The sequence below is a fragment of the Pocillopora verrucosa genome, chromosome 3 (assembly GCF_036669915.1).
Source record: "Pocillopora verrucosa isolate sample1 chromosome 3, ASM3666991v2, whole genome shotgun sequence".
NCBI classification, from domain to species: domain Eukaryota; kingdom Metazoa; phylum Cnidaria; class Anthozoa; order Scleractinia; family Pocilloporidae; genus Pocillopora; species Pocillopora verrucosa.
Window position 1 is genome coordinate 6,966,099 of NC_089314.1, and position 27,760 is coordinate 6,993,858.

Sequence of the window (27,760 nt, forward strand, 5' to 3'; positions counted from 1 at the left end):
TTTCTTGCCTTTTAGGTATATAGGTATATACCACCCAGATGTATGTAGAGACTCTACACAAATTTCATCAATACAATAAATCAAATGTCTCAGAGAACTAGGGGTGTTCTTATTTGAGTCTTAGGGTAAGCAGTATGCATACCTCCAGTGTTAAAATGTCAGCCAAGCTTTCGGACTTCTACATTTGTTGTGTTTAGCCATTCAGTTGCAAGACTATCTGTAAGGTGCTTTCAGTCCATGGGTGCTCCATAGCCTAGCTGGCAAAAAACACACGACATTGTCTCGGTAGAAGGATGCCAACATCGAGATGCATAGATGCATAGATGCATAGATGCATAGATGCATAGATGCATAGACTACATAAACTACAGAGACTAAAATTTATTAACACCATAAACCAACTCGATTAGCGTGACATGATTTCGTAGTTGACTTCCGCTATGCAGGCCGGTGTGTACTGGGTACGAAGTAAATATTTATTTCCTAAAAGAACTTGGAGTTCGGAATTCACATTCGGCTTTGTAAAGCTATACGAAGCGTTGGAACTCCATCTGTCGAATTGTTTGTTGTCTGGTGGTCGGTGACCTAGTTATAGTTAAAGTAAATACCTTTTCATCGACTCTACTTGAAGCACTCCTTGAGTGCCGACTCAAACTGTTGCTAGTAACAGAACACGAACATCGTGACCACTGGACAAGTCGCTCGGCTCACGGTAAGGGAATCAGTACTGAATATGAGCTGTCTTTTAGTTTCTTTCCACTGACAAAAGGCGTTTACTTAAATGTGAGTGATAGCAAAGTGTACACAGTAATTTTTGTGAAAGATTTCTGCCACAGAAGTCAAACAGGATAAAAATAACCGAGGAAAAGTGGGGTTTGATATTAGTTTATCAACAAGTATTTGAATCAGCCACGAATTCCGGGAAAAAGAGAAAATGGAATATTTTTATTACTTTCCAGCCTACCACAGTTAAATAAATATTAGTAAATAATCTGTTTCTGAAAGGTAACTTTGAGTTATCACTTTGCTTTCCTTCGCCGTAACAGATATGGAGAATCTATTTTCGCTTTCAATTTTCCTTCCGGTCTCTTCATTTCTTTGAGCAGTGGTTTGTTTGTTTGGTTGATCGGTATTATCCGTAGGCTCTGAATCGTCACTTATACAATGACAGGGTTCTTGGAACAACACCTCAAGAATTATTTTCTCTAAAACTGACTTTTGATCTCAAAACTAGTCAATCCGCGAGGCCGTGCCACAAGTGTTCGTGTTTGTAACGAGGTCGATTGAAGTGCAGTTTCTTATTGCGTTATGGTAAATATTACACCAGACTGTGCCACAGGAGAGAACCTTGAATGATTTTCAAAGTGTGATATTTAGTTATTAGGGAAAATTTGCATAACTCTGGGTGGGGTAATGTGCATCAAAACTTCATCCGTTTGAAGTTTTTGTGTCGGCCAGCGTTTTTATTTTCTTAAATGTAAGTTCTAATCAAGATTAGAATCGTATAAAGAAGGTATTCAAGCGACCACTGACGGAGAAAAGCGGGGTTATCGCCAGTACGAGAGCTTTGCCGCAGAGAGACACTTCAGGAGCTCGGCTCCGGGTAATCTGACAATTTTATCTTTTAGTTTCATTTCACAGTGAAAAAATAAGTATTTACTCAACTGCTTGTGATGGGAAACATGTACTAAGCTGTTGCAATGATAGATCTATGTCATAATTAAGAATCCTCAAACAGTTTGACCATAAGTGCAGTGGAGGATATGTTTCTGTTTCTTTTATAATTTTGTGCAGGAGGGTACGCCGCCATGATTCTCGGAAAAGGAGCGAGATGAAACACTTTGCTATCATTCAACCGACAATTGCGTTATATCAAAGGCAATCCTTAATTGAAATTTTAAATTTAAGTTTTTAAGCAGGATAATTCAAATTAAGTTGACTTCTAACCAGTCGACCGTGTGGCTTCAAGAATAAGATCGCAACATTAACTTGCCCATCGGATAATGTTATTGCATCGTGAGACAAACGATGTATTTTTGTGATTCACCTCGATGAACAGCCGCAGTCTTATTCAGTGTGTCAGTTCTTAGTTATTTCTTATCTGTTCTAAGCGTTACGAAATATAACAAATCCGCTTTGCAATGTAATTCATACTCAGTCTGATGCACCTCCGTTTCTCAGAAATACAAGTAGAACTGTGTCAAGTTATTGAATGTTTAAACCACTCTCCACTTCCTCGTCTCCATCCGCTCTCAAATTATACCCAGTAATCTCCTCTTCAACATTTTCAGGATCTCTGTCTACACGTCGACTCCTCTGTTCTCGCTCGTTTCATCTTCAGAAGAGACCGAACTGACTTTTTCCGCAGATATCTTTGGCTGTCGCAGGTAAATCATCTATAACGTTTAGTTAGCCATAGGCTTTTATTGTATCTGGTGGCTTCCAAAGAAGCCGTCAACTCTATTTGAGTTTCGTTATTGTACTCAGAGTTGATCTGTTAGGCTTGTGGCGTGATCTTTTTGCGTTCATGAAGCAGTCTTAGAGTCGGTCACATGATTTCCCGAATGTTTTCGCTTCAAAAAAGGTTCTTGAAGTGCAACAATGTTTTCCTAGAAATAGGCATCGAGAAAAAATATGTTCCCAATTCAGTTGAGGTAAAAATGAATATTTGATGTCGTAAACAGAGTAACGCAACAACTAATGGCCAGAAACGACAAATTATCCTACAGCTGATGTACCTAAAAAAGGTAAAAGAAGCATATCGTCAAAAACGAAAGAAAATACAAAATTTTACGAAAGGAAAAATTTATACAATATCATCTATTACGTGGCTGATAAGTGTACATCTGCTTTACACAAAGTGTTAACTATGATCACAGGAGGTAACCATTTCTGAGAAATTGTATTTTCCTGTAAATTGATAACGATTGCTGTCGTTGAAAGCTAAGAAATGCTTCTACTCGATTGACTGATGTTTTTATCTAGCTTTTTCATTCAGGTTTTGTGGATCTTTTTTTTCAGCCGGTTATTGTATATTTCTGTCATTTCCTCAAGCTTTCCTTCACCACTACCTAATAGCCAATTCCTGTGAAATTTTAAAAAAAGAAATTTGATTGCTTTAAATACTGTTTTCAGCAAAAAGAGGGCATCGGCGTAATTACATGTTTAATTCACTGCAAACATCGACATCGCAAACAAATATCACGAGTATAATTACAGACCGAATCGGATGACACGAAGTCTTATAACCAATTAATCATGAAAATTACAATTTCCGAGAAAAGAAGAGTAGCAAAGTTTTTCTTTCACGTGCTATTTAGTTGATGTTAACCACAACTTTGAATGTGATTGACCGATTGAACTGTCCGATAACAACCTTTCCGATTAACAAATTGCATCTAGTGGCTTCCAGAGAAGCCGTCAACGTTAATTGAGTTTCGTTGTTGTGCTCATGGTTTCCCGTGAAATGCATGGTTCACAAACCAAGCCACTCGCCGCTTCACTCGCGAATTTCTCAAGAGAAAGGGAACTTCATGCTGTAGATACCATGTGATTTTATCTCCGTTATTTAAGAGTCGTTTGAAATAAGTGGTTTGCTGACTGCGTTAAAATTCCATTGAGTAGCCCAACTTTCAAAACTTTAAACTGATTTGATTAGGTTCAGACCATCAAGTTTCCACTGCCTTTCGACTGACTCAATTTTGTGTTTAATGCATTCTTGAATGATTAAACGTTTCTAATTTTCTGTCTTTAGTGTATAGCAGAGGAGAGAGTTTGGTATCGAGAGTTGATCCTCTCAGTGGCCTTGGTCAAAAAATGGCGGTAAGCTTGAACTGACTACAATTTGTTTCATTTGAAGAAATTTTTGCTTGTGGCAGAAAAACAATTTCTGTAATTTCAAAAATCAGTTTCGAATCTCTAGTAAGGCATAGCAATATGGGAATTTTATGAAGGGGTTGTGTCTTTGTGATCCATCAGTGTGGTTGACTGGTAATGAAAGCCACAAAACCAATAGTTGTTAATTCTTACGTGTGCTGAAAGAATGAACATCAAACCTTCCTCAGTCTTCCGGCATTCTTAGCGTCACAAGAAGCAGTCTTGGTGTTATGATATATGTATCTCGTTCAGTTAACTATCATCATTTTTTTTTTTTTGTGTGTGATCCAGCTATTTTCAATCGCAACGTCAGCCGTTTATTTGTATATCCTTTTTCGATGTTTGATAAAATGTCGTGGACAGAAATACCTGAGAAACAAGTTTCTTTATATTGAATTGTTTACGCTTTGTACCTACTGACAGGAATTCCAGAAAGAGAGCGGTGAACTGAGAACAGGTATGGCACCTTTATCGCCCCGACACTGCTTGTCCAGAGTTCAAAATAATTTTTCAGCTTTTAGCTTGGATTTGTAGGCTTTTGTCTAGGCTCTTTTTTTCCCCAGCTGTCAATAAGAAATTTGCGTGTATTGCTGAAACGGGACCCGTTGCCTAGCAATGACTAAAATCTTCCTGAATCAAAATTTACTCTTTCCCTTGAGAAACCTTTTCTTGTTTAAGAAAATATGTATGTATATGGTGTACATATAGTATACGTTAAATTGCTAAAATAATTTCAGCATTAGAATCTCTTGCTCAATTTTCCGTGTTTGTTCAAGCGTGAAATATACAACTTTGTTCGGACAAATTGTCGCGCTTCTCCATTCACGCTATAGGAAATTCGTACAGTCAAGTACTGACTTCTATTTGAACGAGCGAGAAGGCTTTGCAAACGACACTAAACAGGATTTGGCGGAGAATAAATCTTGACTAAAGGTAGTATGTACGTGCAGAGACACAAACACGGTAATGTGACGGTGTGGTCACAAACTTGCATGTTTCACGCTTGAGCTGAATACTGTGGACTAAATACCCTCTGTTGTACGCTTCAAATTTCGAAACTTTATACTCATTTACGTTTCCAAAAAGCTTTTGAAACATTTCTTGGCTACTTTCCTGCCTGATATGAATTGTTCACCATAACATGACAGCGACTTTTACTTCAGTTGGAAGATCGATAAGCAAAATAATTTCTATAAAATTTTAGTTCTTCGGTGAAAAATCGCTAACAAGTGTGCTAAAAGTTCCGGCTGCCGGCGGCAGCCGACTGTTATTTTGAACCCTGTTATTTTGAACCCTGCTTGTCATTGTCACAGTCATGTGGAAGGAAGACCCAGCAATTGCAAAGGGATCACACATGTATTCAATGTAACTTTATGTGCTTGATTTTATTAAAAACTATGTTTAGTAAAACCGGTTAGGTTAACACTTATTATCATATTATAAACTAGATGGAAGCCTGTGTAGTACCACGAATAGTTTTTTCTCACATTAAAAGTGTAAGTTTGCTGACTGGAATTGAATCGCTGGAATATTGCCCTCTGTCATAGTGACGGATGATAGTCAATTTTCCTTTCATCATTCTGAGATGTGGTGTATAAATTTTTTTCTTAACACTTATTAGTTAACTTTATGTCTCAGCTGTAATTTTTACGAAAATGCACGAAGTCAAGTCATGGCAATCGATTGTAGAGTAGGTTAGCAATACATTGCAACGGTGAGACAAACTGACTTTATTCATTCCTTAGGGGCTGTTTCGCAGAGGACTGGTGATAAAACTGCAAGAGCGATCCCTCTCTGTCTTCCTAACAATTATCAGTGGGATTCTAAGACTTGTCAATGCATTAAAACCAATGAAGTTCGTTCTTCATTGTATGTAGTTGAAGAGGCACTTGAGGAGCTGAGGAAAGTCAAAGGTATAGGCCTATGCTTTGTCCTGAGAAACAGGAAATGAAAAATTCTGTGTGGTAGATATCCAGTTCAGATGCACTGTTGTCATGCGTAACAATGAAATAAATGATGGCCAGTGTAGACGATTTTCATAACTGTGTGGCCTAACTAGCGCTATCCTTCCATGTGCATGTAAGCCAGGCCTCGTCAACATGAATGGAATGAATTTAGTACCAGTTTAAATTGAGACTCAAGGGGCTTACTCAAATGAAAGAGGTCTATTCTATTAAGTAAAGTAATACTGTAAGCTCAGTAGGTCGCCAGTTCCTTAAAAAAATCAATCACAAAACCTCATGACTAAATGAAAATAAGAAAAAACAAACGAGAGAAAACGAAACGAAACGAAAGGACAAGGAGAAAATACGCAAAAACTGTTGCGAAGTTTATCATTTACTTGCATGAAGATTTGAAGCGCATCAGGCCGCTCTCTATTTGATGATTTAAGCGAACGATTTTACTGCAAAAAGAAGTTGAAACAAGAGCTACCATGTGCGTGTCTGTTTATTGTTTATTTCACTTCAGTGTGAATTTGAAGCCTAATCTGGTATAGTAATGGCAATCAAATTAAAGTTTTCACCTTCCTCTGTATAACAGGCCCAGTGTGCACCGTTGCTGTCTCTGGTCCTTTACGGAAAGGAAAGTCTTACATTTTGAGTGAGGCTTTTGATCAACCAGAGGTATTCCCTCTTGGACACGAATTTGATCCGGAGACCATGGGAATCTGGATATGGATCGTGCCAGAGAAATATAAGGTGTGAAACTTAGACTTTGGAAATTTATTCCATGTAAGCCACAGTAATATTTCAAATTATTAAGTGATAGGAGATCGAATCTCCCATATTGTATGTCAAATGACGTGACTCACGATTCTATTTTGCTTAAATACCGCTCATACGTTTGCTTGCAAGCGCCTTTGATATTAATAAGGAGGAAGTATCAGACGTTCTAAGGGGTTTTTGGGATCTGCAATGATGACAATTAGCATATGGCAAGTACTAGCATAGTTATTATCTTATTCTCGTGACTGTGTGCACGATAGACCTGTTGAAAAGCTAGAAAGCTTGAAACGTTAAAGCGTGCCACAGATTAATGTGATATATGGTATCGCTCCCTCTCTTTTCCTTTCTTTAGAATTGATATACAGATGTGCTCAAAGAAAATGTGGAGTGAAAGTGATATCTAAAAAACTTGAAATCTGATATTTGGCCCCTCCCCCTCGCCCCTGTGTTTTATCCCTCATTGTTACGCAAAACACTCGACGGTTCCGCTTGCGTGTTTCTGATAACAAAAACTAAATGAGCCTCATAGACTGGCAAAAACAGTAGTATTTTCTTGAAATTGCCTAAGTGCAAAGTGTATGACAGCATTAGTGTACCGAGAACTCATGGACAGAGCACAGACTGAGTCCCAACGAGATTTTGGAACCAAGCCAGACTGGTCTTGATCTCTGAAGTTTCTATCATGATAGGAGACAAACATCCTGTGTGGTCGAAAGCGTTCTGCCGAACGAATGTGGGAAATATGGTAAATTTTGAGCTCAGTATTCTGACGCTTTCTAGACTTAAGGCACCGGTCATTACTTATCGCCTGAGGTGGGGGGGGGGGGGGGAGAAGGATTTTCATTGCCTTACCCGATCCCCCCATAAGGCTATGTGATATTCTCGACCCTCCACATTTTCAACTGCAGTAAATATTCTATATGCCCCCTTTATACTCATTTGGCAACTACTGATCCTCGATCCGTTCCCACTTAAAACCAAGTGATACCTAAAAATTCTTCACCCATCCCCAGGCCAAATAAATGAATAATGAATAGTGACTGGTCTCTTACCTTATTTAGGACTTAAGTGGCCAAGACGTCACAGTGGTGCTGTTGGATTCAGAGGGTGTTGACGCTGCTCTCAGTAAAGGTCGTGACGACTATCAGATATTTACTTTAACCGTTCTGTTGGCTTCCGTGCTTATTTATAACTCAAGTGGTGTTCCCACAAGGCGTGATCTCGATAGTTTGCAGTATCCTTACCATATCAATCACATTTTGTAACATGACCTCAACGGTTGCCAGTAGTGTGTACTCTTCACGGTCCTTTTTTCTCTCGTCCATAACGTAAGGATCAATGGTTGTTAACAAAAGCAAAAGAATTGGAAGCAAGTGCACGTGTTCGGATCCTGAATTTTTTTCAGGTTTCTTTTCAGCAATTGCTTTAATTGAAGCTTATTTGCGAAGACCGTTTTTTCACTCTTCATATCAAACGATATCATTAATTTCGATTCATTACGTGAATAAAAGAGGAATAATAATAAAGGAATGCTCTTCCCAAGAAGAAACGTAGAGATGAAGAGATTGAAAGGTGAAAATGTTCAACATTTGATTTAGGCTCCTTACGGGTTACGACAAATAAAATATGACTTTGATTACTTTGGTCCCAATCAATACTTCTGGATTTTCTTTAATGTCGATTTAGCTTTATCTCTAAGCTGTCTGAACGAATCCATGCAAGATCTAACTGGAAAGAAACTGATAAGAAAAAAGAAGAGGAGTTCTTACACAGAACGTTTCCTTTCTTTATTTGGTTGCTGAGAGATGAAGTGCTCTCCATTCCACGCGACTGCAAAGACATCAAGGATTACTTCTTGAAAAAGGTTAGAATCCAAAACAAGGTCGAGACGCCGTCTCAAAAGGTCGCAAATGGAAGGGATACTAAAGCCAAATAAATGATTCTTTACACAGGTTTTCCGTCAGAATGCTCCCCGAAGTAGGAGTGATGTACCAGATGTAGCCGAGGGCATCTTGAAGTTCTTTCCTGGTTTTAATGCGTTTGCCCTATCCCCTCCTTCAACTGATCCAAATGTGTTAAACAATCCTAACACGAAAAAGGATCAATTACAGCCTCAATATTTGAGTGAATTAGAGCAGTTTAAGAAGATGATAAAGTCCATGCTAGTCCCAAAACAAAGCAGCACTAAAGGAGAGCTTGTAACTGGAGAAGGTACTTTTTCTTGTTTATATTTTAGTTTTCTACTTTCTCAATCTCTTGCCCGCATAAACACAGGAAACTCAAACTCGAACGAAATCTGTCAATTGGCCTCCTTCTGTGGTATGTAAGCTCAAACGATACAGTGGAAAGTACGATTTTCTGAACATTTTCTTCTTCAACGTTCTTTTAAAATTGCTCAAAAAATACAAATTTAAGGTGAAGGAAATCTCACAAATTACTCCCTTTGGATGCAAAATATTAAGCTTTCTTATTGGAACTTTTATGTAACATTAATAGGTGTAAGTCTATGGTGTGTCTGTTTGTACTCGAATGCAGCCACTGATAATACCTCTGAATATATATATTCTATCCTCTCGGTCTCAGTTCCTAATTTTCTTATACTTTTATGTTTTTTTTTTTTTTAGCTTTCACTTTAAACCAAATTCCTTTGGTGCCAATACTACCCAATGCTATCTTACCTTTGCTTCCTTTCACGACGTTAAGACTGTAAATCTTGTCAGACTGTGCAAACTTAAAGGAGCATCACAGTACTGAATACTGAGAACTGAATACTGAGTACTAAGTGTTTGTTGTTTCATAGGTCTTGCCGCTCTGGTCACACATTACGTTTATCGTGCCATCAACACTCCTGATGTGGTTCCAAACGTTCAGGTCGCGTGGGATCTGTTTGTTAAAGACAAGTGTTCAGACACCATAAAGAAATGTCAACAGAAATATAACGAGCTTATGGACTTAAAACTGCCATGTGATAATGCTGAGATACATTTGTGTCACGAATCCGCAATGGAGGAAACTAAAGATCTGTTCATGGCGGAAATGTCTGGCATTTCAACAACCACAGTGGAGAAGCAACTGAGGGAACTGAAGGTGACACCCTTAAGCAGTAGCTAAGACACTGATTTTCGAAGGCCATTTATTTTGCCTTCTTCTTCACAAAGATGATCCATACTGTAAGTCTCTGCCTTGGGGAGACGGTTTCGAATAGTAAAATCATAGCTGAAGGGAGTAAGCTGATACAACATCAGTAATTGGTAGTACTCAAAGGGACTAGTCGCATGATATTAGCTGCAAGAACTTGTTGTAGAGACTTTTTGGTAATCAGTGTTTACTGACCATTCTAGGCTCTTTTGTTCTCCTGGTAAACCGATGGTGAATTAATACACTCATTAAAGGAAGCAAGATATTAATTTTGTTTGAAAGAAAGAGGTATCCTCTACGTTTCTTCGCAATTTAATATCTTTTAGGATGCTTGATAAAATTATCTTCGATTGAATTGGTTTTTTTTTCTTTCTATAAATTTCAATTTTAGAGTTTTTTCAAGAAACGGTTGAACGAATGGAAGACTGAGAATTCAAGGTTAACAAGACAATTCTGTGATGATCTTCTGTTACAACTAAAAACAAAACACCTAGATCCGGTCATTGAGCAGCTTCAAGGAAGAGAAGGTTTAGATTCATTCGATGACATGCTGCACGTTTATCGACAAATCAAAGATGACTACGAGGCAAGCGCATTGGGTGCTAAAGATGCCATTGCTGAGGCGTTCTCCGACTTTCATTCCGTAAGAAGTCCTTATCTTATTCTGATCGTTCTCCAGATATTTAAGATTGATCCCTAAGTTTATATGTTAAACATAGAAACTCCCATTGGTCACCAGTTACTCAGCACTGCTTCACCATCGTTACTTTCAAATGGATAAGCTTGAAAAATGATGTTCTTTACATGTTTGACCTATAATTAAAACTCCGTGGAAATTATCAGGATATTTCCATACTCTTTTACAGAAACTAGCTGCGGATACAAAACAATACCGTGATAAACTGAAACAACTGAAAGATTTTGACGAGAGAGCCGCGAGGGAAATAGCAGCAGCAGTTTTCATAGAGCGGGAAAGGATACGGCTTGAGGTACGTTGTGCACACACATTGGAATTCTGACACTTTTGAAGGAGAAGAATGGAAATGTGGCTATTAAAAAAACTTCTTCGACAGATTATAGACTGAACGACATAAGAGACTGACATAACGGTAAGTTCGTCAATCTCGGTATTGGTAAAGGGTTTTAGAGTTAAGTTATCCACGTAGAAATGCGGTACGTTTCCATGACACTTAAATCTGAATGGGTACCAATCATGCTTTTATGTTCATTCTGGAGGTATCCTGGTTTGCCTTTTCGTAGTTTATTCATGACTCGAACGATAAGGTATCCAAAGCTGCCTACTTTGTGTTATGTTTTTCAGGAAGTCAACGCTGGTTTGCAGCAGGAAAATCGAACAATGGAAAAGGAGGTATTCATCTTCGTTAGATTTCCTAGTTCCCTTGAGAAAGATGGAAGAAAACAATCGATGTCACAACCTACAAAATAACGCACGCTCCCAGTTTTCACTTTCAACTTTGGACAATAGCAATACACCTTTTTCTCCCTAATGAAATAGTCTCATTTCATCATTGCATAGTAATGAGGAGGGTTGAATTTCGCCAAGAGCAATGTTTTTCAACGCTTTTGAGTTAAGCTAAATTGTTTCCTTTATTTGTTTTCGTTGTGCATTCAGAAATACGATACTCTTTGTTTCTGTTCTGTTAAGATGCAAATGCTGATTGCCAGATCAGAAAAGGAGAAAGCTGGGCTGCTATTGCTAAAGGAAGAAATGATGAAAAAGGAGCGCGAACAATCGCAGAATATGCAGCAGGCAGGCCTGATAGAAGCCCAGCAGCAAAGGGAAACCTACATTAAAGAAAACCAAGCCCTTGGCGAGCGGTTACTGGAGGTGCAAAATGAAAACGAGGAACAAATGAAAGTGATGAAGAGCATTTCAGAAATGATTGTTGTACACCAAAGGGAGAAAGAGCAGCTTCTTGATCAAATGGAGACACGTTCACCTGAAGAGTTAACAGAGTCAATGAAGGAGCTAGAAAGAAGGCAATCAGAAGAAGTAAATGCACTCCTGATAAAGATGGAAGCTCGTGTGGGTGGCATCAAATCAAGCGGCGGAGAATACTTCAACACCACACTGAAAGACGACGAGGATCTGAAAGACGACGAGGATCTGCCAGACATGATGACTTCGAGGGCACAAATCGCTCGGGATCTACACCAAAGGTTGGCAGAAAACGAAAGAAATCAAAGGGATCTTACAACGGGTGAAATCCTGAAGCAAGTCCTCAAGTTTATGGGAGATGTTGCACCAGTGGTTGGCAAAGTAGCAGCTCTTCATCCAACGTGTTCACCTTATGCTATGCCAGTGGCCTCAGCCGTGGTAAGCATTGCCGAAGCTGCGCAGTCTCTTGACTGCAGTATCATGTAACTATTATCTCCAAGAGATTTCTTGAATACGCTTGCAGAAACAGAAAGTGGACTAGAGGTTAAATGATACGAAACTGTATTTGGGATTTCATTAAAGTAACCAGTGAAAATTATATAGGATTAAAACTTCTTAGGGTTTTGCAAAAAAAATTAATGATTTTGATCAAGGATGACGATAACATGATGCCTAAATCGTGTCTTCAATTCTCATTTCGTCAATTCCTCTTTGTGTTGAGTGCTGTTCTTGCCCTCCACCCCCCTTTCCCCTATTCCTACCCTAGGCCCCAGTTATTCGAGGGGTAGGTAACTCTCTCCACTGGATAAATCTCTTTCCGGTGGATAGTGCAGTAAGTTTTGTTAATTCTTATCCACTGGAAATCGTGACCGATTTATCAGTTGGATAGCGTTATCCACTCAGGTGTTTAAATAAGATTAGATAAGACTCTTTAAGCTGAAGAAAAGTTCCTCTTGTGATTTGAAAAATGAGAAGAGGAATTATGCATATTTGCATTATGTATGAAAAATATTTTCTTAATAGACATTCTGAACAATCATATCTCCTGCAGGTCAATGAAAACGCACATCTAGTAAGCTCATGAACTTATCAAAATTCAAAAGGCCATAGAATATCAACACATGAACTTATCAAAATTTCTGTTGTAAAAGTCGTAATCTGGTTGGAATCTGTGGCAAGCCTTCAGCCTCGTTAAGAGCAGTTTCAGCTCTCAATCCTTGTAATGCTTGCTGAAAAAAAATTATCTGCGTGGAATTTATTTGTGTATATTGGATAACCCTTCGATCAACTGGCGTTGAAGCGTTTGAGGGAAGTTTATTCTTGTGGCCTGTCTGCTGGGTCGGTGGGAATGTGTGTGCCTTCCATGCTCAGTGGGTTACTCTGATATAGCTCTGAATGGTCAATTGGCTGCCTTTCAAAACTTTTTTAAAGAAAAAAATTAAAATATTATGGTTCCATAAATTTGGCAAAAAGTTTGCTTTATTATTGATTGTAATTTGACCAAATACTATTTGAACAACCAGTGAATTTCATCTTTTTACTATTTAGCACTTTTAAGATAAAATGTTTAAGGTCTTAGGTTTTTATTTTTACTGAATGGAGTGTTTGTATGATCAGTTCTAAGTTAAAGATTCAAAATTCAGTATTATTCATTTTTCATTTTTGAATACAGCAATTTTAATAACTGTATTTTCAAATCATATAAGTCCATTAGAAAATAAGACCTTTTTTTAACTAACTAGCTAACTAACTTTTTGGCACTGGAGCAGCTTCAATGAATGATTCTTTAATAAATAACCGTCAGATCAGTCAAAAAAAAAACCTGAGTCCTTTTGTAAATAAAAAAAGGCCTTATTTAGTTATATTTAGGCTTTTTATGCTCACAAAGTTTATTTTCAGGCCAGTAAACTGTACATTGTCTATGATATACATGTCTAATTTCACCTAACTTTGTATATTTACAAGCGTGACATTCTTCAAGCTGTCACAGCGGTTACCACTGATAAACTGTCATGATCATAAGCCTTCTTTCAACTCATGCTTTAGGCAGATTAAAATTTGAAAATTGATAATAAAATGCAAAACTGAAAGAGAAAAACATGTTTCTTTGGTCCTTCTTGGAAGATGATTCAACTTGTCAAGGTATTTGAAGCCATATTTGTTCATATTGTTTGTTGACACATTTGGCACTGCTGCAATCTGGGGCAGATCATGATAATATTTCGTGACAAAATATTATAGACATTGAAAGAGACGTTACCCCCAAACTACCAGTTTACGCAGAATAAGCCATTGTCGTTTCAATTATTCGTTTCCCAATGCCCAACCGGCCTATCATTTTGAAAAAGCAAATGATTTGTGCAAACCTGCAGTGCATATCTCGATACAAGTATTTAGTGTTTCCTTTTTCGCTTTTTAGGTATATAAGTATATAACATCCAGATGTATGTGGTGACCCTACACAAATTTCGTCAACGCAATAATCGAATGTCTCAGATGAACTAGGAGTGTTCTTATTTGAGTTTTAGGGAAAGCAGTATGCATACCTCCAACGTTAAAATGTGAGGAAAGCTTTCGAACTTCTACATTTGTTGTGTTCAGCCATCCAGTTGCAAAACTCTCCGTAACGTGCCTCTTTCTGTAGCACGTCAAAACAGTGCATGAGTGCTTCATAGCCTAGCTGGCAAAAAGCGCAAGACATTGTCCTGGTAAAAGGATGCCAATATCGAGATGCATAGACTACAGAGACTAATATTTATCAACATCATAAACCAACTCGAGCTGCGTGACATGATTTAGTAAAAGACTTCCGTTCCTCAGCCCGATGTGTACTGGGTACGAGGTAAGTATTTATTTCCTAGAAAAACTTAGAGTTCGGAATTCACATACGACTTTGTAAAGCTATACGGAGCGTTGCAACTACATCTGCCGGATTGTTTGTTGTCCGGTGGTCGGTAACTTAGTCATAGTTAAAGTAAATACCTTTTTATCGACTCTACTTGAAGCTGTCCCTGACTGCCGACGCAAAGTATCGCTAGCCACGGAACACGAACACCGTGACCATTGGACAGTCGCTCGGCTCACGGTAAGGGAACTAGTCCTGAATATGAGCTGTCTTTCAGTTTATTTCCACCGAAAAAAAGCGTTTACTTAGATGTGAGTGATAGCAAAGTGTACAAAGTAATTTTTGTGAAAGATTTCTGCCACAGAAGTCAAACAGGATAAAAATAACCGAGAAAAAGTGGGGTTGATATTGATTTATCAACAAGTATTTGAATCAGCCACGAATTCCGGGAAGAAAGACGAAATGGAATACTTTTATTACTATCCAGCCTACTGCAGTGAAATAAATAATTGTAAATAATCTGTTGCTGAAAGGTAACTTTGAGTTATCACTTATCTTTCCTACGCCGTAAAAGAAATGGCGAATCTACTTTTGCTTTCAATTTTCCTTCCGGTGATCTTCATTTCTTCGAGCGGCGGTTTGTTTGTTTGAATTGATCGGTATTCTCCGTATATGTGAATCGTCACATATACCAAGACAGGGTTCTTGGAACAACACCTCAAGAATTATTTTCTCTAAAACTGACTTTTGATCTCAAAACTTGTCAATCCGCGAGGCCGTGCCGCAAGTGTTCGTGTTTGTCAGGAGATCGATTGAACAGCAGTTTCTTATTGCGTTATGGTAAATATTATACCAGACTGTGCCACAAGAAAGAACCTTGAATGACTTTAAGCTGAAAGTGTGATGTTTATATGTAATCCTACAGGTTGGAGACAAAGAAATTACAATTTTCTATCTTTTGATTTTTTTCAAAATTTTTCTTAGAACTTTCAGAGTTAATCTCTTAAACTAGCAGCGTGACTCTTTCTGCGTTAATGAAGCAGCCTTAGAGTCGGTCACATATTTGCCAAATGTTCTCGTTTCCAAAAAGCTTCTTGAAGTTAGCAGTATTTTCTTACGTATAGGCCAAAAAATTCGGGAAAAATATATTTCCAATTTAATTGAGATAAAAATTCATTTGGCGTCGTAAACAGAGTAACGCAACAATTAGTGGCCAGAAACGACAAAAATATCCTACAGCTGATGTACCCAGAAAAAGGTAAAAGAAGCATATCGTCAATAACGAAAGAAAATACAAGATATGATGATAGGAAAATTTATATGTACAAGATCATCCATTGCGTGGCTTATAAGTGTACATCTGCGTTACACAAAGCGTTAACTTTGATCACAGGAGGTAAACATTTCTGAGAATTTGTATTTTCCTGTGAATTGATAACGATTGCTGTCGTTGAAAGCTAAGAAGTGCTGCTACTCGATTGACTGATGTTTTTATCTAGCTTTTTCACTCAGATTTTGTGGATTTTCTTTTCAGCCGGGTATTTTACATCTCTATCAGTACCTCAAGTTTTCCTTCCCCACTATTTGATAATCAAGTTCTGTGAAATTAAAAAAAAAAAATTGGATTGCGTTAAGATTCATAATTTGCCTTACGCTTCGATCGATTCAATTTTACTTGGGGGAACTGGACGCGTTTCTCCTCTTTTGTGTTTAGTGTTTAAAGCAGTGGAGATAGTTCGCGAAAGGAAAGCTCGTCAAAGAAGTGAAAGGGGAAGATAAAGATGGCGGTAAGCGTTCATTTGTTGCAATTAATGTCTACACAGAAAAAAATTAAACTTGATAAGTGCAGTGGAGCAAACACTTTTGGCCACAAATGACACAAGCTAATTTTTCAAAAGACTGTATCTGTAATGGTGAATGTCACACTGATGGCAAATTCTTCCAGTGCTGTCTTTCGCTTGAGTCTGACGAAAAGAAATATTATTAGTTAGCGATGTGCCTCGGAAATAGTGTTTCTATTGTTCGTATATGTTGTTTATCAGTTGCATATGTGATAATTTTGAATAGCTTGAACTATGACAACATGATCGTAATTGGAAAATGCGAAAGAATGAGCGGAAACTCTCCTGCAGCAGTATTGCATTTTTGATCAATCACGAGACAGTCATCTTTCCTGATGAAAGGTGAGTATTTAGTTAGTTTGCCGGCTTTTCTTTATCTGTTATCGCTATTTTGATCTGCAGTCATGGAGTGCATACCAGACTGAAAGTGAAGAAGAAGCTTTAGCCAAGGCAATGCAACTTTCGCTTATGGAAGATAAAAAATCGTCAAGAAAAGCGGTGAGTACAACTGTTGAACATGCAGTATTACTTCCACATTATTTTATAGGCCAAAGTTCATTCTACCATCTTTGGGGTTGTTCCCTGCATTTTTTTAAATGACACAAAGTTAGTTGTTATTGGAAAGATGTGTTGAAGTTATTTACCTAAACGAATGTCAAATTTTCAATGGCCAGCCTAGCTAAGGTTTTGGTCGCAAAACTTGATGTCAAGGGAGTGTTGACAGAATTGATCACTAGAGCTATCCTTATCCACACTCTTATTTGAAACCACACCACTCCTCATACAGAGGGAGCCAGAGTGTAGATGGATTATATCGGTATATAGGCTATCCTAGGTATATCACCGCCTTAAATTTATCTATATTTAATCGATCTTTGAGTTTTGAGTTATCACTGGCTGTTGAGGTTTAGAGAGATAATTCTCATGTGGCTGTGTTTGTGTTGACAGGAGTTCCCGATTCACATCGGAGAAGAGACACCAGATGGCAGACTATCATCGAGAGAAGCCCCATCGTCATCCTCTTCTTCTCATCAAAGACAACCCCAGAGAGAGGAGGCACGCCTTTTAAAAAGTGCTCACGGAGGTATGTAATGTATTATAATTAACATTTATCATGAACACTCAAATTTGCAACGTAATGAAGACAACTTTAGTGTTTTTTTATTTGGTCTTGAAAAATGATTCTTAATTATATTGGTTGAAGCTTGACACTTTTTTAAAAAGCTTTCCAACTTTAATAGATGCAAAATGTTTGGTCATGTTCAGGTTTTCACCTAACGTGTTTTCACCAATTGAAAGGACTTTATTAAGACACGAATAGGGATTTTTAGGCTTCTCACGAGAGTGGGACAACAAGAAAATCTAGGTTCCCATGGGGAATCGAACCCCAGTAAGTTTAACAAGTCAACAGTGGTTTAGCGTGTTCTGTACTCTTATCGAAAGCGATATTAATGATCACACTGGTCAAAATTTTGTGGACACACGAAGCACAGCCACAAATCGACGTCAAATGAAACGATTCTTTCAGTTCGTTACCATTGCGTGACACGTTGACGCCAACAGCGTTCTCTGTACTCTTATCGATAACGGCAAATTGGCCAATCGAATTCTTACATTACTGCCATTTGTGGAAAAACGACATTTTACTGTGTTTCTTTTTCTGCTGTGAATTTTGGAAATAATTACGGCAGTCACTCTCGTAGAGAAACAAATAGGAACAAAAATAATTTTATTTTTGTTAGTAGGTCACTCAGCTGGAGCACTCCCACTCTGTCTGCCTAATAACTATCAGTGGAACTCTAAAACTCGCCAATGCGTTAAAACAGAGGAGAAGCGTTCTTCATTGTACTTTGTTGAAGACAGCCTTCGGGAACTGAGGAAAATTAAAAGTACGGGTCTGTTCTCTATCTCAGATAAGAAATACCTCAAATGTAAAAAATTTAAAATAACCAGAGGAAAAGGGGAGGGCGCTGTGCCTGTTACCTGCAAGTCGTCCTGCTGCGAGTCTCACTATAGACTACAACTTTGGCCTAATTCTGTCGAAACTCCCCGCCCCCTCTCAATCAGGTTGAGAGGTTTTTTACTTCAGGAGGTCCAATTTTCCTGTTAGCAACAAGGAAAACTTTCAAAAAAAAGGGGAAAGGGGGAAATGTTTGAAACATTGTGACGAAGATTATAAGTTCTATTGTGAAAAATATTTACTACCAGGATTTAAGAATAAAGATAGAAGAACAACAAATTAGACCATTAAACAAATATAGCATACATGAATGAATATAAAAGCTGATAATAAGTTTGATAATGACGATGGCGATGATGACGATGGAATAATGAACTTTTAACGGCAAAACAATTCTCTGGTCTGTTTACCAAAAAGAATATGCAACTAACCTTGTAGCAATAAAAATAATTATCAAATTAATGTTAATAATAACATCAATTAGACCTAAAACGATAATGATAATAATGATAAAAATGATGATAATGGTAATAAAGCATTTGCTTATTTAGTTTGCGCTATATCATTGACTCTCAGCGAGGGGCAGGGAAGATGTGCTTATTTTAACCGATAGTAATCTGATTATATATAAATACCATTAAGGTTTTAATTAGATTTCCTTAACATTAATTAGACGTAAAACGATAATGATAATACTGATAAAACCGATGATAATGATAATAAACAATTTGCTTGTTTAGTTTATTTATTTTTTAACTTAAGTGAAAGTTAGGTTGATAAGTGACATATGCTTGTTTTATTTTTTCAATCCGATAAATTAATACCGGCTAATGTGGTATTTTGTGGTTTACACTACCAAGTTTTTTTTCAATCATAAAATTAATCAGTCCTTGCCCTCTGTTATGGTACAACAGGCCCAGTCTGCACCGTGTCCATCGCTGGTCCGTACAGAAAAGGAAAGTCTTACATTTTAAGCCAAATCTTTGATCAGCCAGAGGTATTCCCACTTGGGCACAAAATGGTGGCGGAGACCATGGGAATCTGGATGTGGATCGTGCCTGAGAAATATAAGGTATGAGTCATAACCTTGGCTTTGGTAATTGAGTGAATCTTCCTTATAAAATTAACTATACATGTACTTAGGTTGCAATGTTAAGATTATTCTGCTTGTGAAACCTAGACTGTGTGCCAAAACAAGGAACCTCTTGAAGTGGATTACACCACCCTATCAAGGGCAGCTGAATTTTTATCCAATTGATCGTCCTCCTTCTCCTTAACCCCATACTCAGCTGTGAAGCCTCGCTCTTGATGCATGTCTGACACCAAAAGGCGGTTGCGCTAGCTTGCACGTCGTAACATAGCTAATGATTTTCTTTGCCGCATCCTGAAGCTTTTTGGAATTTTTATGATCTAGGACGCAAGGGGCAGGGAGATTACAGTAGTGCTGTTGGATTCAGAAGGGATTGACGCTGCCTCCGGTGTAGGCCGTGACGATAATCAGATATTTACTTTAACCGTTCTTTTGGCCTCCGTGCTCATTTATAACTCAAGCGGTGTCCCCACAAGGCGTGATCTCGAGGGTCTCGAGTATCCTTGCTATATCAAACTTTCAATTGTCTTATTACTACAGGTGTTGCCAATAATACGCGCTCTGTGCATTCTTTGTTTTTTTTTTCTTGCGTTCAAAAACTTCTATTTCGCTTCTAGGACAAAAATCCTGGTACGTGATGTAAGATTACTGATAGCAATAGAGCAGTATTCAATAAGTGTTGAAAATGGAAATGCATGGTTCTTGCTATACTACTGTCTGTGATTGTTCCAAAAGAACCGTGCCAAAATCTCAACCGATCAGATTCAAAACCAAAACCCGTCACGACTGGGTCACCCGTTTCTTTATCGCGCTTCATGCTGTTTGCTTGTTCTAACTTTGAGTTCTCATTAGCTCCTTGCTCCTTTGTTCAGATTGCCGCATTATTATTCTGCGTTTGGTCATAAGACACTGAAATGTGTTGTGCTATATCATTATCTCTCAACGAGGGGCAGAGAAGGTGTACTTTATTTTAAACGTTAGTATTCTTATTATATATAAATGATATTAAAGTTGAGATTTCCTTAATTGCTCTTTAGCTTTATTTCAAAGCTTTCTGGACGAATTCACGCACGATCCGACAGGGGAGCGACTGTTCACCAAAACGAGACAGAATTCTTTCACAGAACGTTTCCTTTCTTTATTTGGTTGCTGAGGGATGTAACGCAAGCTGTGCCAGAAGATTGTAAGGACATAAAGGATTACTTTTTGAAAAAGGTTAGAATTCAAACCGTTTAATATTATCACGATATAGATTTAACTATCGATTGAACTTCGGGTTCAGAATTGTCAACTTACTTGGGTAGTTATCGAAAAATTCGTTTTTTTAACTTGAGTTCTTTGAAAAGCACTGATTTTTCTCACTACTTGATATACAAATTTAGTTTGTTTCATTACTCATTTTCCGAGTACAGGTGTTAATGGCCATTTTGACTTATGCATTTATCGATTTTGGTCTCTCATGGAGGATGTTACTCATTTCTGGTATCTACATATTGTTAACAATGGACGAGAATAGTTCAATTCCCCAAAATATTGTCACCACAGCATCCGATGGGTGGAGATTGGTACTCGTATGATTAACTTTGTGGTGAATATTACTTTCCTAGAATGTAATTAGTTTGATAGATTGTTAATTGATAATTGCTTCACACAGGTTTTCCGTCAGGAGGATTCCGGAAGTGAGAGTCAGAAGAGTCAGAAGGTGGCTGAGGGCATCTTAGGATTCTTTCCTGGTTTTGAAGCGTTTTCCCTACCTCTTCCTACAGCTGATGAAGAGATAATGAGAACTATCTGCAAGAATAAGGATCAGTTACAGGCAAAATTTTTGCGCCAATTGGAGGACTTTAAATACTTGATTAAGTCCATACTGGTCCCAAAACACAGTTACACAGAAGGAGAGCTCGTTACTGGGGAAGGTACGTGTTTTTATACGCCTTTGTTTCTTTGCTTTAGAAATGTTTAACAATAATAACGTGTCTCATTAAAAACAGTGAATGGAATAAGTTGGGGTCATATTGGATTCATGAATGAAAACTCTAATAGTTGCCAAATGAAGGGAACAGCAATGAAAGTACTTATTGACAAACCAAGGCTTGTTTTGTCGTAGGTCTAGCCGCTTTGATAACCCAGTACGTTGATGCAATCAACACCCCTGGCTTTGTGCCAAATGTACAATGTGCTTGGGACCTGTTTGTAGAAACAAAATGTTTTGAAACCAAAAAAGCCTGCGAGCAGAAATATGACGAACTTATGACCTTACAACTGTCTGAAGTATTGCCATGTGATAATGACGAAATACGTGCCTATCACAACTCCGCACTGGAGGAAACTGAAGAACTGCTCTTGAGGGAGATGATCGGCATTTCAACAAATACTGTAGAGAAGCAACTGAGGCAACTTAAGGTGAAGCTCCTCAGCTGTAACTATGACTATAAGATACAGGCCTAAGACGAATTTATAATTAGCCTCAGTAGCTCACTTATCCAAGTCAATGCTTGGGGGGGGTGGGGGGGGGGCAGGCCAATATCACTTGACTCTTCTGTCTCAAGTTCATTGAGCAGTTTCCTCGCAAGGGGAAAATTGTAACCTTACGGGAGAAGTGTGGTATTTAGGTAATTTACACAAAAGTCACCTGAACTTGGCTGCAGTGACTTGCTGTGAGGGTAATGTAAGCCAACTTTGCTGAGAAATCTTGTTAAGCCTTCACCTCCCATGAGTCACAAGGAGATAATTTCTCCTTACAATATCAATATATTATCAAGCAGACAAGCGATGAGAATAAAGTAAAATATCAATTAGGGAATTATTGCTCAATGCAATGCCAAATTTTCCAAATTGATATCAGAAGAATTGTGTGATAGAGATAGTAAGGAGAATTACTAATGAGATCTTGGAAACTGTAGGGTTAAGCCAGTAATGAACTTATTCCAGGAGTCAGTCTTTTTAAACAATGTAACGATTTCCCTCGCATTGTAATATATATTGGGTTGCTTTAGAGGTGTGCATTCTCTACCTTTAAACTTAATTTTTAATTGTTTTATTTTTTCTTCATGCGATGTAATTTCAGACGTCCTTCAGCCGACAGCTGAAAGTGTGGCAGACGAATAATTCAAAATTAACGAAACAGTTATGTGAAAATCTTCTGTTGAAACTAAAAGCAAAACACTTAGATCCAGTCATCGAGCAGCTGCAGGGAAGAGATGGTTCGAAATTGTCATTTGATGACATCCTGAGAGTTTACCGACATATCAAAGACGACTACGATGCAAAAGCAAAGGGTGCTAAAGATGCCATTGCTGATGCGTTTGCCGATTTTCATCCCGTAAGAAAACATTATTTCCAATGATTAGTTTGTTGATGCAGATTCATATCCTGAATGGAAATAAGGGCATTTTCTCCACTTCAAAGAAGAGCCAAATTGACGGATATTGTACCGACTGCAAAGTAAAAAAAACATTTTTCAAACGAATGTTGAAATTTATTCATTTTAATGGAATGCTTGTTGGTGAACAGCTACCAAAGTCTGCTTTACACCAAGGCCACTTAAAAAGACCGAGATTGACAAATCATCATAACGTTAGTATGGGCTGCTTTTTAAAAAACGAATACTGTTTGGCACTTCCAAATTTTTTTGGAACTTGCAGAAAATGTTTTGGACCTGATCTGATCAAAAGTGTATGGTTTTTCATTGAAATACAAGTTCATGCTGTGTTATGTTATATGCCAAATTGTTCTTCGACATTTAAGAGGTTTCTTATTTCCGGATGGGAGCTGAACGTTACAGGGGATGTGCGCATCTTAACTAATCGATGCTCTTCTGCTATTTTACTAATTCCCTTCTAGAAAATAGCAGCGGAAACAAAGCAATACATTAGTGTCCTAAGGCAGCTAAAAGATTTCGACGAACGTGCAGCGAAAGAGCTGGCAGCCAAAGCTTACATGGAGAGGGAAAGGAGAAGACTTGAGGTAAGTTAGTGGGATGATAATATTGCAGAAAAGTCAGTACGGTGGGACTAGCGTTTAAGAAGGGTCGAAATACTCCGATGGACTGAATAAAACCCGATAGAAATGCAAAGCCTAACAGTTGTTACTTGAGACTGGGCGGTGAGTTGTGCGTGCTCCTATAAAACTAACCTTACGGTTGACTGCGACAAACTAAACTTTGTTTCTGTTACGTTTTTTTCTTCAGGAAGAGCGGATTCGCTTAGAGCAAGAAAATCAAGAACAAGAGAAGGAGGTATACCGTCTTTTTAGCTTAGTTTTAATATATCATTGTTTACCTAATACGTTATAAATATGTTGTTATTTAAAGGGAGAAAAATAACAAATAGTTACAATTTTGAGTAATTTTATTACGAAATGCAAAAGAACTGACTTTCAAAGTACTGGCTTCACCATCCCCTCTTTCGTAGTTGGAAAATATTATAATGCATCCATTCTTTCTCCGAAAATAAAGTCCTTGATCAGCGCTGCACATATTAGGATTGGTCACCAAGGAGTGACCATGTTTGAGATTTTTACCTTAACTTTCGTCGTTAGCACACTTAGCAGTAAGATCGTCTTTTTCTGTTTGCTAAGATGATAATGCTGATTACCAGATCAGAAGAAGAAAGAGCTGGAATGCAAGAGGAAATGAGAAATGAGATGGAACTGGAGCAAGGGCAATTACAGAATATGAGGGAGGCAGACTTAGGGGAGGCTGAGCTGAAACGAGATGCTTTCGTCCGAGAGAAACATGTCCTAGAGGAGCGGTTACTGGAAATGCAAAAGAAAAACGAGGAACATATGAAGATGATGAAAAGGTTATCAGAAATGATCGCCAAACACCAAAGGGAGAAAATAGAGCTTCGTGAACGAATGAAAGAACGTCCTCAGGGAGAGATCGAAGAGTCCTTGGAGGAGCTAAGACGAAGGCAATCAGAAGAGGAAAATGAACTCCTGAAGAAGATGGATATTCTTCAACACGACAACCTTTTAAGAAAAAAAGAAGATTTTTGCACCGAGACGAAAGATGACGAATGTGCCAAGAAACTGGAGGAGTTTCCTCAGATGATGGCCTCGAGGGCTCAAATGGTTGGCGATCTAAGGAAAAGAATGGAAAAGAACGAAGAAGAGGGAGAATCTTTTGTGAAGATGGTCCTTCGGGGTGTAGCAACCGTTGGTCCTGCGGTTGGGAAATTAATAGCCCTTTATCCTCCAGCGTGGCCTTATGCTGAGCCAGTCGCCAATGGTATCGCTGGTTTTGCTGATGCTTTGTTGAAAGTTGACTGCCTTATCATGTGATGAAGAACACCGCAGTTGCTACCGGACATGAAAAGTGTAAACGTCTTCAATTTTATAGAAAAATGTTTTTGATCATTTTAGTAATCACCACTTAACCGAAGGCATAACTGATGTATAAAAGCTTATCTAAACCTTTTACTGGCATGTCTGTGAGAAGGCTCTCATCTGTAAAACATGGCCCCTTTTCCGTCGCAATGGTTCATTAGCTTCAATTGTATAACAGCGAAACTTAAATGGCACAGTTTGCAATTGTGGGAAACTTCGCTATGGCAACTACAGTTGGTTTTGATTTATTTTTTATCGGCTAACTCTTGTTTCTAGCACTTTATCATTCGCAAAATATTTCAGACAACAAGAAAAGGATATACGCTGTGTCTTGCATTGATACTCTGTTTTCTCTTGAGACTAAGCTATAACCGTATCCTGTGAAAATGAAGAAAACAATTTATTTCGTGAAAATTATGAAGCCTCTTTCTAATGTAAGATTCATGTAAGTCGAACACCGTTAACAGGACCATGTTCATGAGAATATATCGTTATTATAAAATATAAAATAACTCAGTTCTGATTGGTCAAGATAAATGCAGTTTTCAGGTGATTCAGTGCAGAAGAGGGCTAATTCAGTGCAAAAAAAAGTAACAAACCAGATATTCTGATTGGTCAATAATCAAAGAAACTCTCAGATAGCCAATCAAATCCGAGCTTTGGATGTCGCAACATTTGGATACGCTGAAAATTTGCGAGCGAATCAATGGCTAGCGTTTGAAGTAGGATTTCTTTCGCCACCGCAACAACAATATAGCAGCTGAAAAACAGCTATTACAACGAAAACACTGTATAAAACAGTGATTTTTGGTTGTCAGTTTGGAACAAGTGGTGTTAAAGAGAGAAATTGTCATGGAAATCGAAAAGAATTAAATCTGACATTTTATATTTAAATAGTAGATTAAAAACTAAGGAGAAGAATTTGTGTTCTCAAATTTCATTCCTTTATAAAAAGACCTATCTTAATCCCTCCCCCCTCTCCTGCCTACTGCCTTGCTTTTTTTTTTATATAGCTTAAGGTGGTTGGCGATCTAAGGAAAATAATGTAAAAGAACGAAGAAGAGCAAGAATCTATTGTGAAGATGGTCCTTTGTGGTATGGTAAACGTTCGTCCTGCGGCTGGGAAACTAATAGCCCTTTATCCTCCAGCGAGGCCTGATGCCGAAGCAGTCGCCAACGGTAGCGCTGGTTTTGCTGATTCTTTGTCGAAAGTTGACTGCCTTATCATGTGATGACGAACACCGTATTTGCTACCATGAAACGAAACGTGCAAACGTCTTCAAAATTTTTTTTAAAAATGTTTTTGATAATTTTACTAATAACCACTTAACCGTAGGCATAGTTGATATATATACGATTATTTAAACCTTTTACTGTCATCTGTGGGGGGAAGGCTCTCATCTTTAAAACATCGCCCCTTTTGCATCGGCTTCAATTGTGTAACAGCGAAACTTAAATGGCACATTTTGAAATTGTGGGAAACTTCGCAGTGGCAACTAAACTTGAGTCAGTAAAATCACAGTGAGGATTACATTTTGATTTATTTTTTATTGACTAACTCTTACTTCTAGTATTTTATCATTCCCAAAATGTTTGAGACAACACGAAAAGGATATATGCTGTGTCTTGAAGTGATACTCTGTTGTATCTTGAGACTAAGCTAAAGCCGTATCCTGTAAAAATGAAGAAAACAATAATTCCGTAAGATTGTGAAGCCGTTTTTAATATAAGATTCATGTAAGTCACACACCCTTCATCGGCCTATGTTCATAAAAATATATCAAGCACCGACCAAACTAGCCTTCCTTATCTTGAGTGTAAAGTTATCACTGGAATTTTATTATAGAAGAGGTAAACGCTGTGCTTTGTACGAGCAATTAATTTTTCGCCTCAAGGTGACTGAAACTTTTGCCGATGATTAATTATGAGATTTTACATTCAAACAGTAGATTAAAAACAAAGGAGGAGAAGAAATATTCCCAAATTTAATTCCCCACTAAAAAAACCAAAACCTATCCTTACCTTCCCCCCCCCACCCCTGCCTACTCCCTTGCCTTTTTTATACACAAATAATTTGATGTGATAGTCAGCATTAGACTGAAATCTTCAATGTTTCCGCTGTAAACTTGTTGCCTACCTTAATTATGTCCGGCGGTAACACTTGTTCCCGCAATCTCGTTTAGTCATGAATCTGTTTTCATTCCCGCCGCACCCTCCATAAATGAACATTCGGCACTCCCCAACCATCGCGTCAAAATAGTAGCGGGGCTCACGTGCCTTGCATGGACCCTTTTCTGGTGGCAGACGACAGACATCCTTGGCTTGCACCAAGACTGAAGAAAACGTAAAAAGGAAGAAAATATTTAGTTTCTGAAATATCGTAAACAATCTAATAGCCATGTCTAAGGATTTAGGCTATCAATGAACGCTTTATTTTATAAATTCCCCCTTCCCTCTTCATATCGGCATGATTCTTGATTTAGGACATAGAATTGTCCATGATGTTCTTCCATAGGTTGTGAAAGTGGATTCACCACGGTACTGATATCTATTAGAGATTGTTTCGTAAACTTTACCCCGTTTAGAATCCTAACGAACTAGACTTAATCAATAGCCTCGATTGAGCTCAACTGTTTAATTCCACTCTCGTATTCACTCAGTAACAACGGGTGTGTAAAGAGATACTCTGCATAACTTGCCACGAAATCACTCTCTCACACTACATTCTCTACACTGTGATTGGTTGTTGCTAAGCACTGATATTGCGTCGATCATGCAAACCGACGAATGTCCCAAAAGGCAGTGTTTCTAGCTTTTGATAACAAATGACCGTCTCTTAAACTAAAAAATTGTCTCTCTTGATATAATGTTTATACTTGTTATCTGATGTGTTATGCACGAAACACAAATTCTCCGACACTTGGTAGTGACGTGTAACGGTAGTGATTCAGAACAAAACACGCTTCTATTCAAAAGAGATCTCTTAATTTCTGTTTAATCAAAACTATAACAAAATTCTCGAACGCGATTGGTTAACACCAGTAGGACAGTGTACG

General features: G+C 38.1%; 2 protein-coding genes across 5 annotated transcripts; both read left to right on the forward strand.

The window, feature by feature from the left end:
• Positions 1-493: 493 nt before the first annotated feature.
• LOC131782747 (guanylate-binding protein 4-like) lies at positions 494-13,192 on the forward strand. 3 transcript variants are annotated; one of them, XM_066164308.1, is made up of 14 exons: positions 494-712; positions 2,292-2,387; positions 3,755-3,822; positions 4,300-4,333; positions 5,622-5,789; positions 6,418-6,575; positions 7,664-7,836; positions 8,289-8,466; positions 8,555-8,813; positions 9,403-9,689; positions 10,132-10,383; positions 10,607-10,729; positions 11,062-11,109; positions 11,407-13,192. In XM_066164308.1, exons 3-14 carry the CDS (start codon positions 3,817-3,819, stop codon positions 12,124-12,126), a joined length of 2,406 nt encoding a protein of 801 aa, XP_066020405.1. In that variant the 5' UTR covers positions 494-712; positions 2,292-2,387; positions 3,755-3,816; the 3' UTR covers positions 12,127-13,192. The 3 variants fall into 3 exon arrangements, with proteins under 3 accessions (XP_066020405.1, XP_066020404.1, XP_066020406.1); XM_066164309.1 differs by lacking the exon at positions 494-712 and adding an exon at positions 1,515-1,603; XM_066164307.1 differs by lacking the exon at positions 2,292-2,387.
• A 1,320-nt stretch (positions 13,193-14,512) lies between these two features.
• Positions 14,513-26,461, forward strand: LOC131782749 (guanylate-binding protein 6-like). 2 transcript variants are annotated; one of them, XM_059099487.2, is made up of 14 exons: positions 14,513-14,725; positions 16,200-16,272; positions 16,729-16,824; positions 17,275-17,410; positions 18,069-18,215; positions 19,201-19,358; positions 19,701-19,873; positions 20,414-20,591; positions 21,031-21,292; positions 21,484-21,779; positions 22,444-22,698; positions 23,220-23,342; positions 23,566-23,613; positions 23,955-26,461. In XM_059099487.2, the coding sequence occupies exons 2-14, from the start codon at positions 16,267-16,269 to the stop codon at positions 24,657-24,659; spliced, it is 2,583 nt and encodes an 860-aa protein (XP_058955470.2). In that variant the 5' UTR covers positions 14,513-14,725; positions 16,200-16,266; the 3' UTR covers positions 24,660-26,461. The 2 variants fall into 2 exon arrangements, with proteins under 2 accessions (XP_058955470.2, XP_058955471.2); XM_059099488.2 differs by having other exon boundaries at positions 18,072-18,215.
• Positions 26,462-27,760: the final 1,299 nt, after the last annotated feature.

Coding starts and splice junctions, on each gene's coding strand:
- LOC131782749 (XM_059099487.2), top strand. Junction 21,293..21,483: donor AGAGCTCGTTACTGGGGAAG/GTACGTGTTTTT, acceptor GTTTTGTCGTAG/GTCTAGCCGCTTTGATAACC. Junction 21,780..22,443: donor AGCAACTGAGGCAACTTAAG/GTGAAGCTCCTC, acceptor ATGTAATTTCAG/ACGTCCTTCAGCCGACAGCT.
- LOC131782747 (XM_066164308.1), top strand. Junction 5,790..6,417: donor GGAGCTGAGGAAAGTCAAAG/GTATAGGCCTAT, acceptor TCTGTATAACAG/GCCCAGTGTGCACCGTTGCT. Junction 11,110..11,406: donor ATCGAACAATGGAAAAGGAG/GTATTCATCTTC, acceptor TGTTCTGTTAAG/ATGCAAATGCTGATTGCCAG.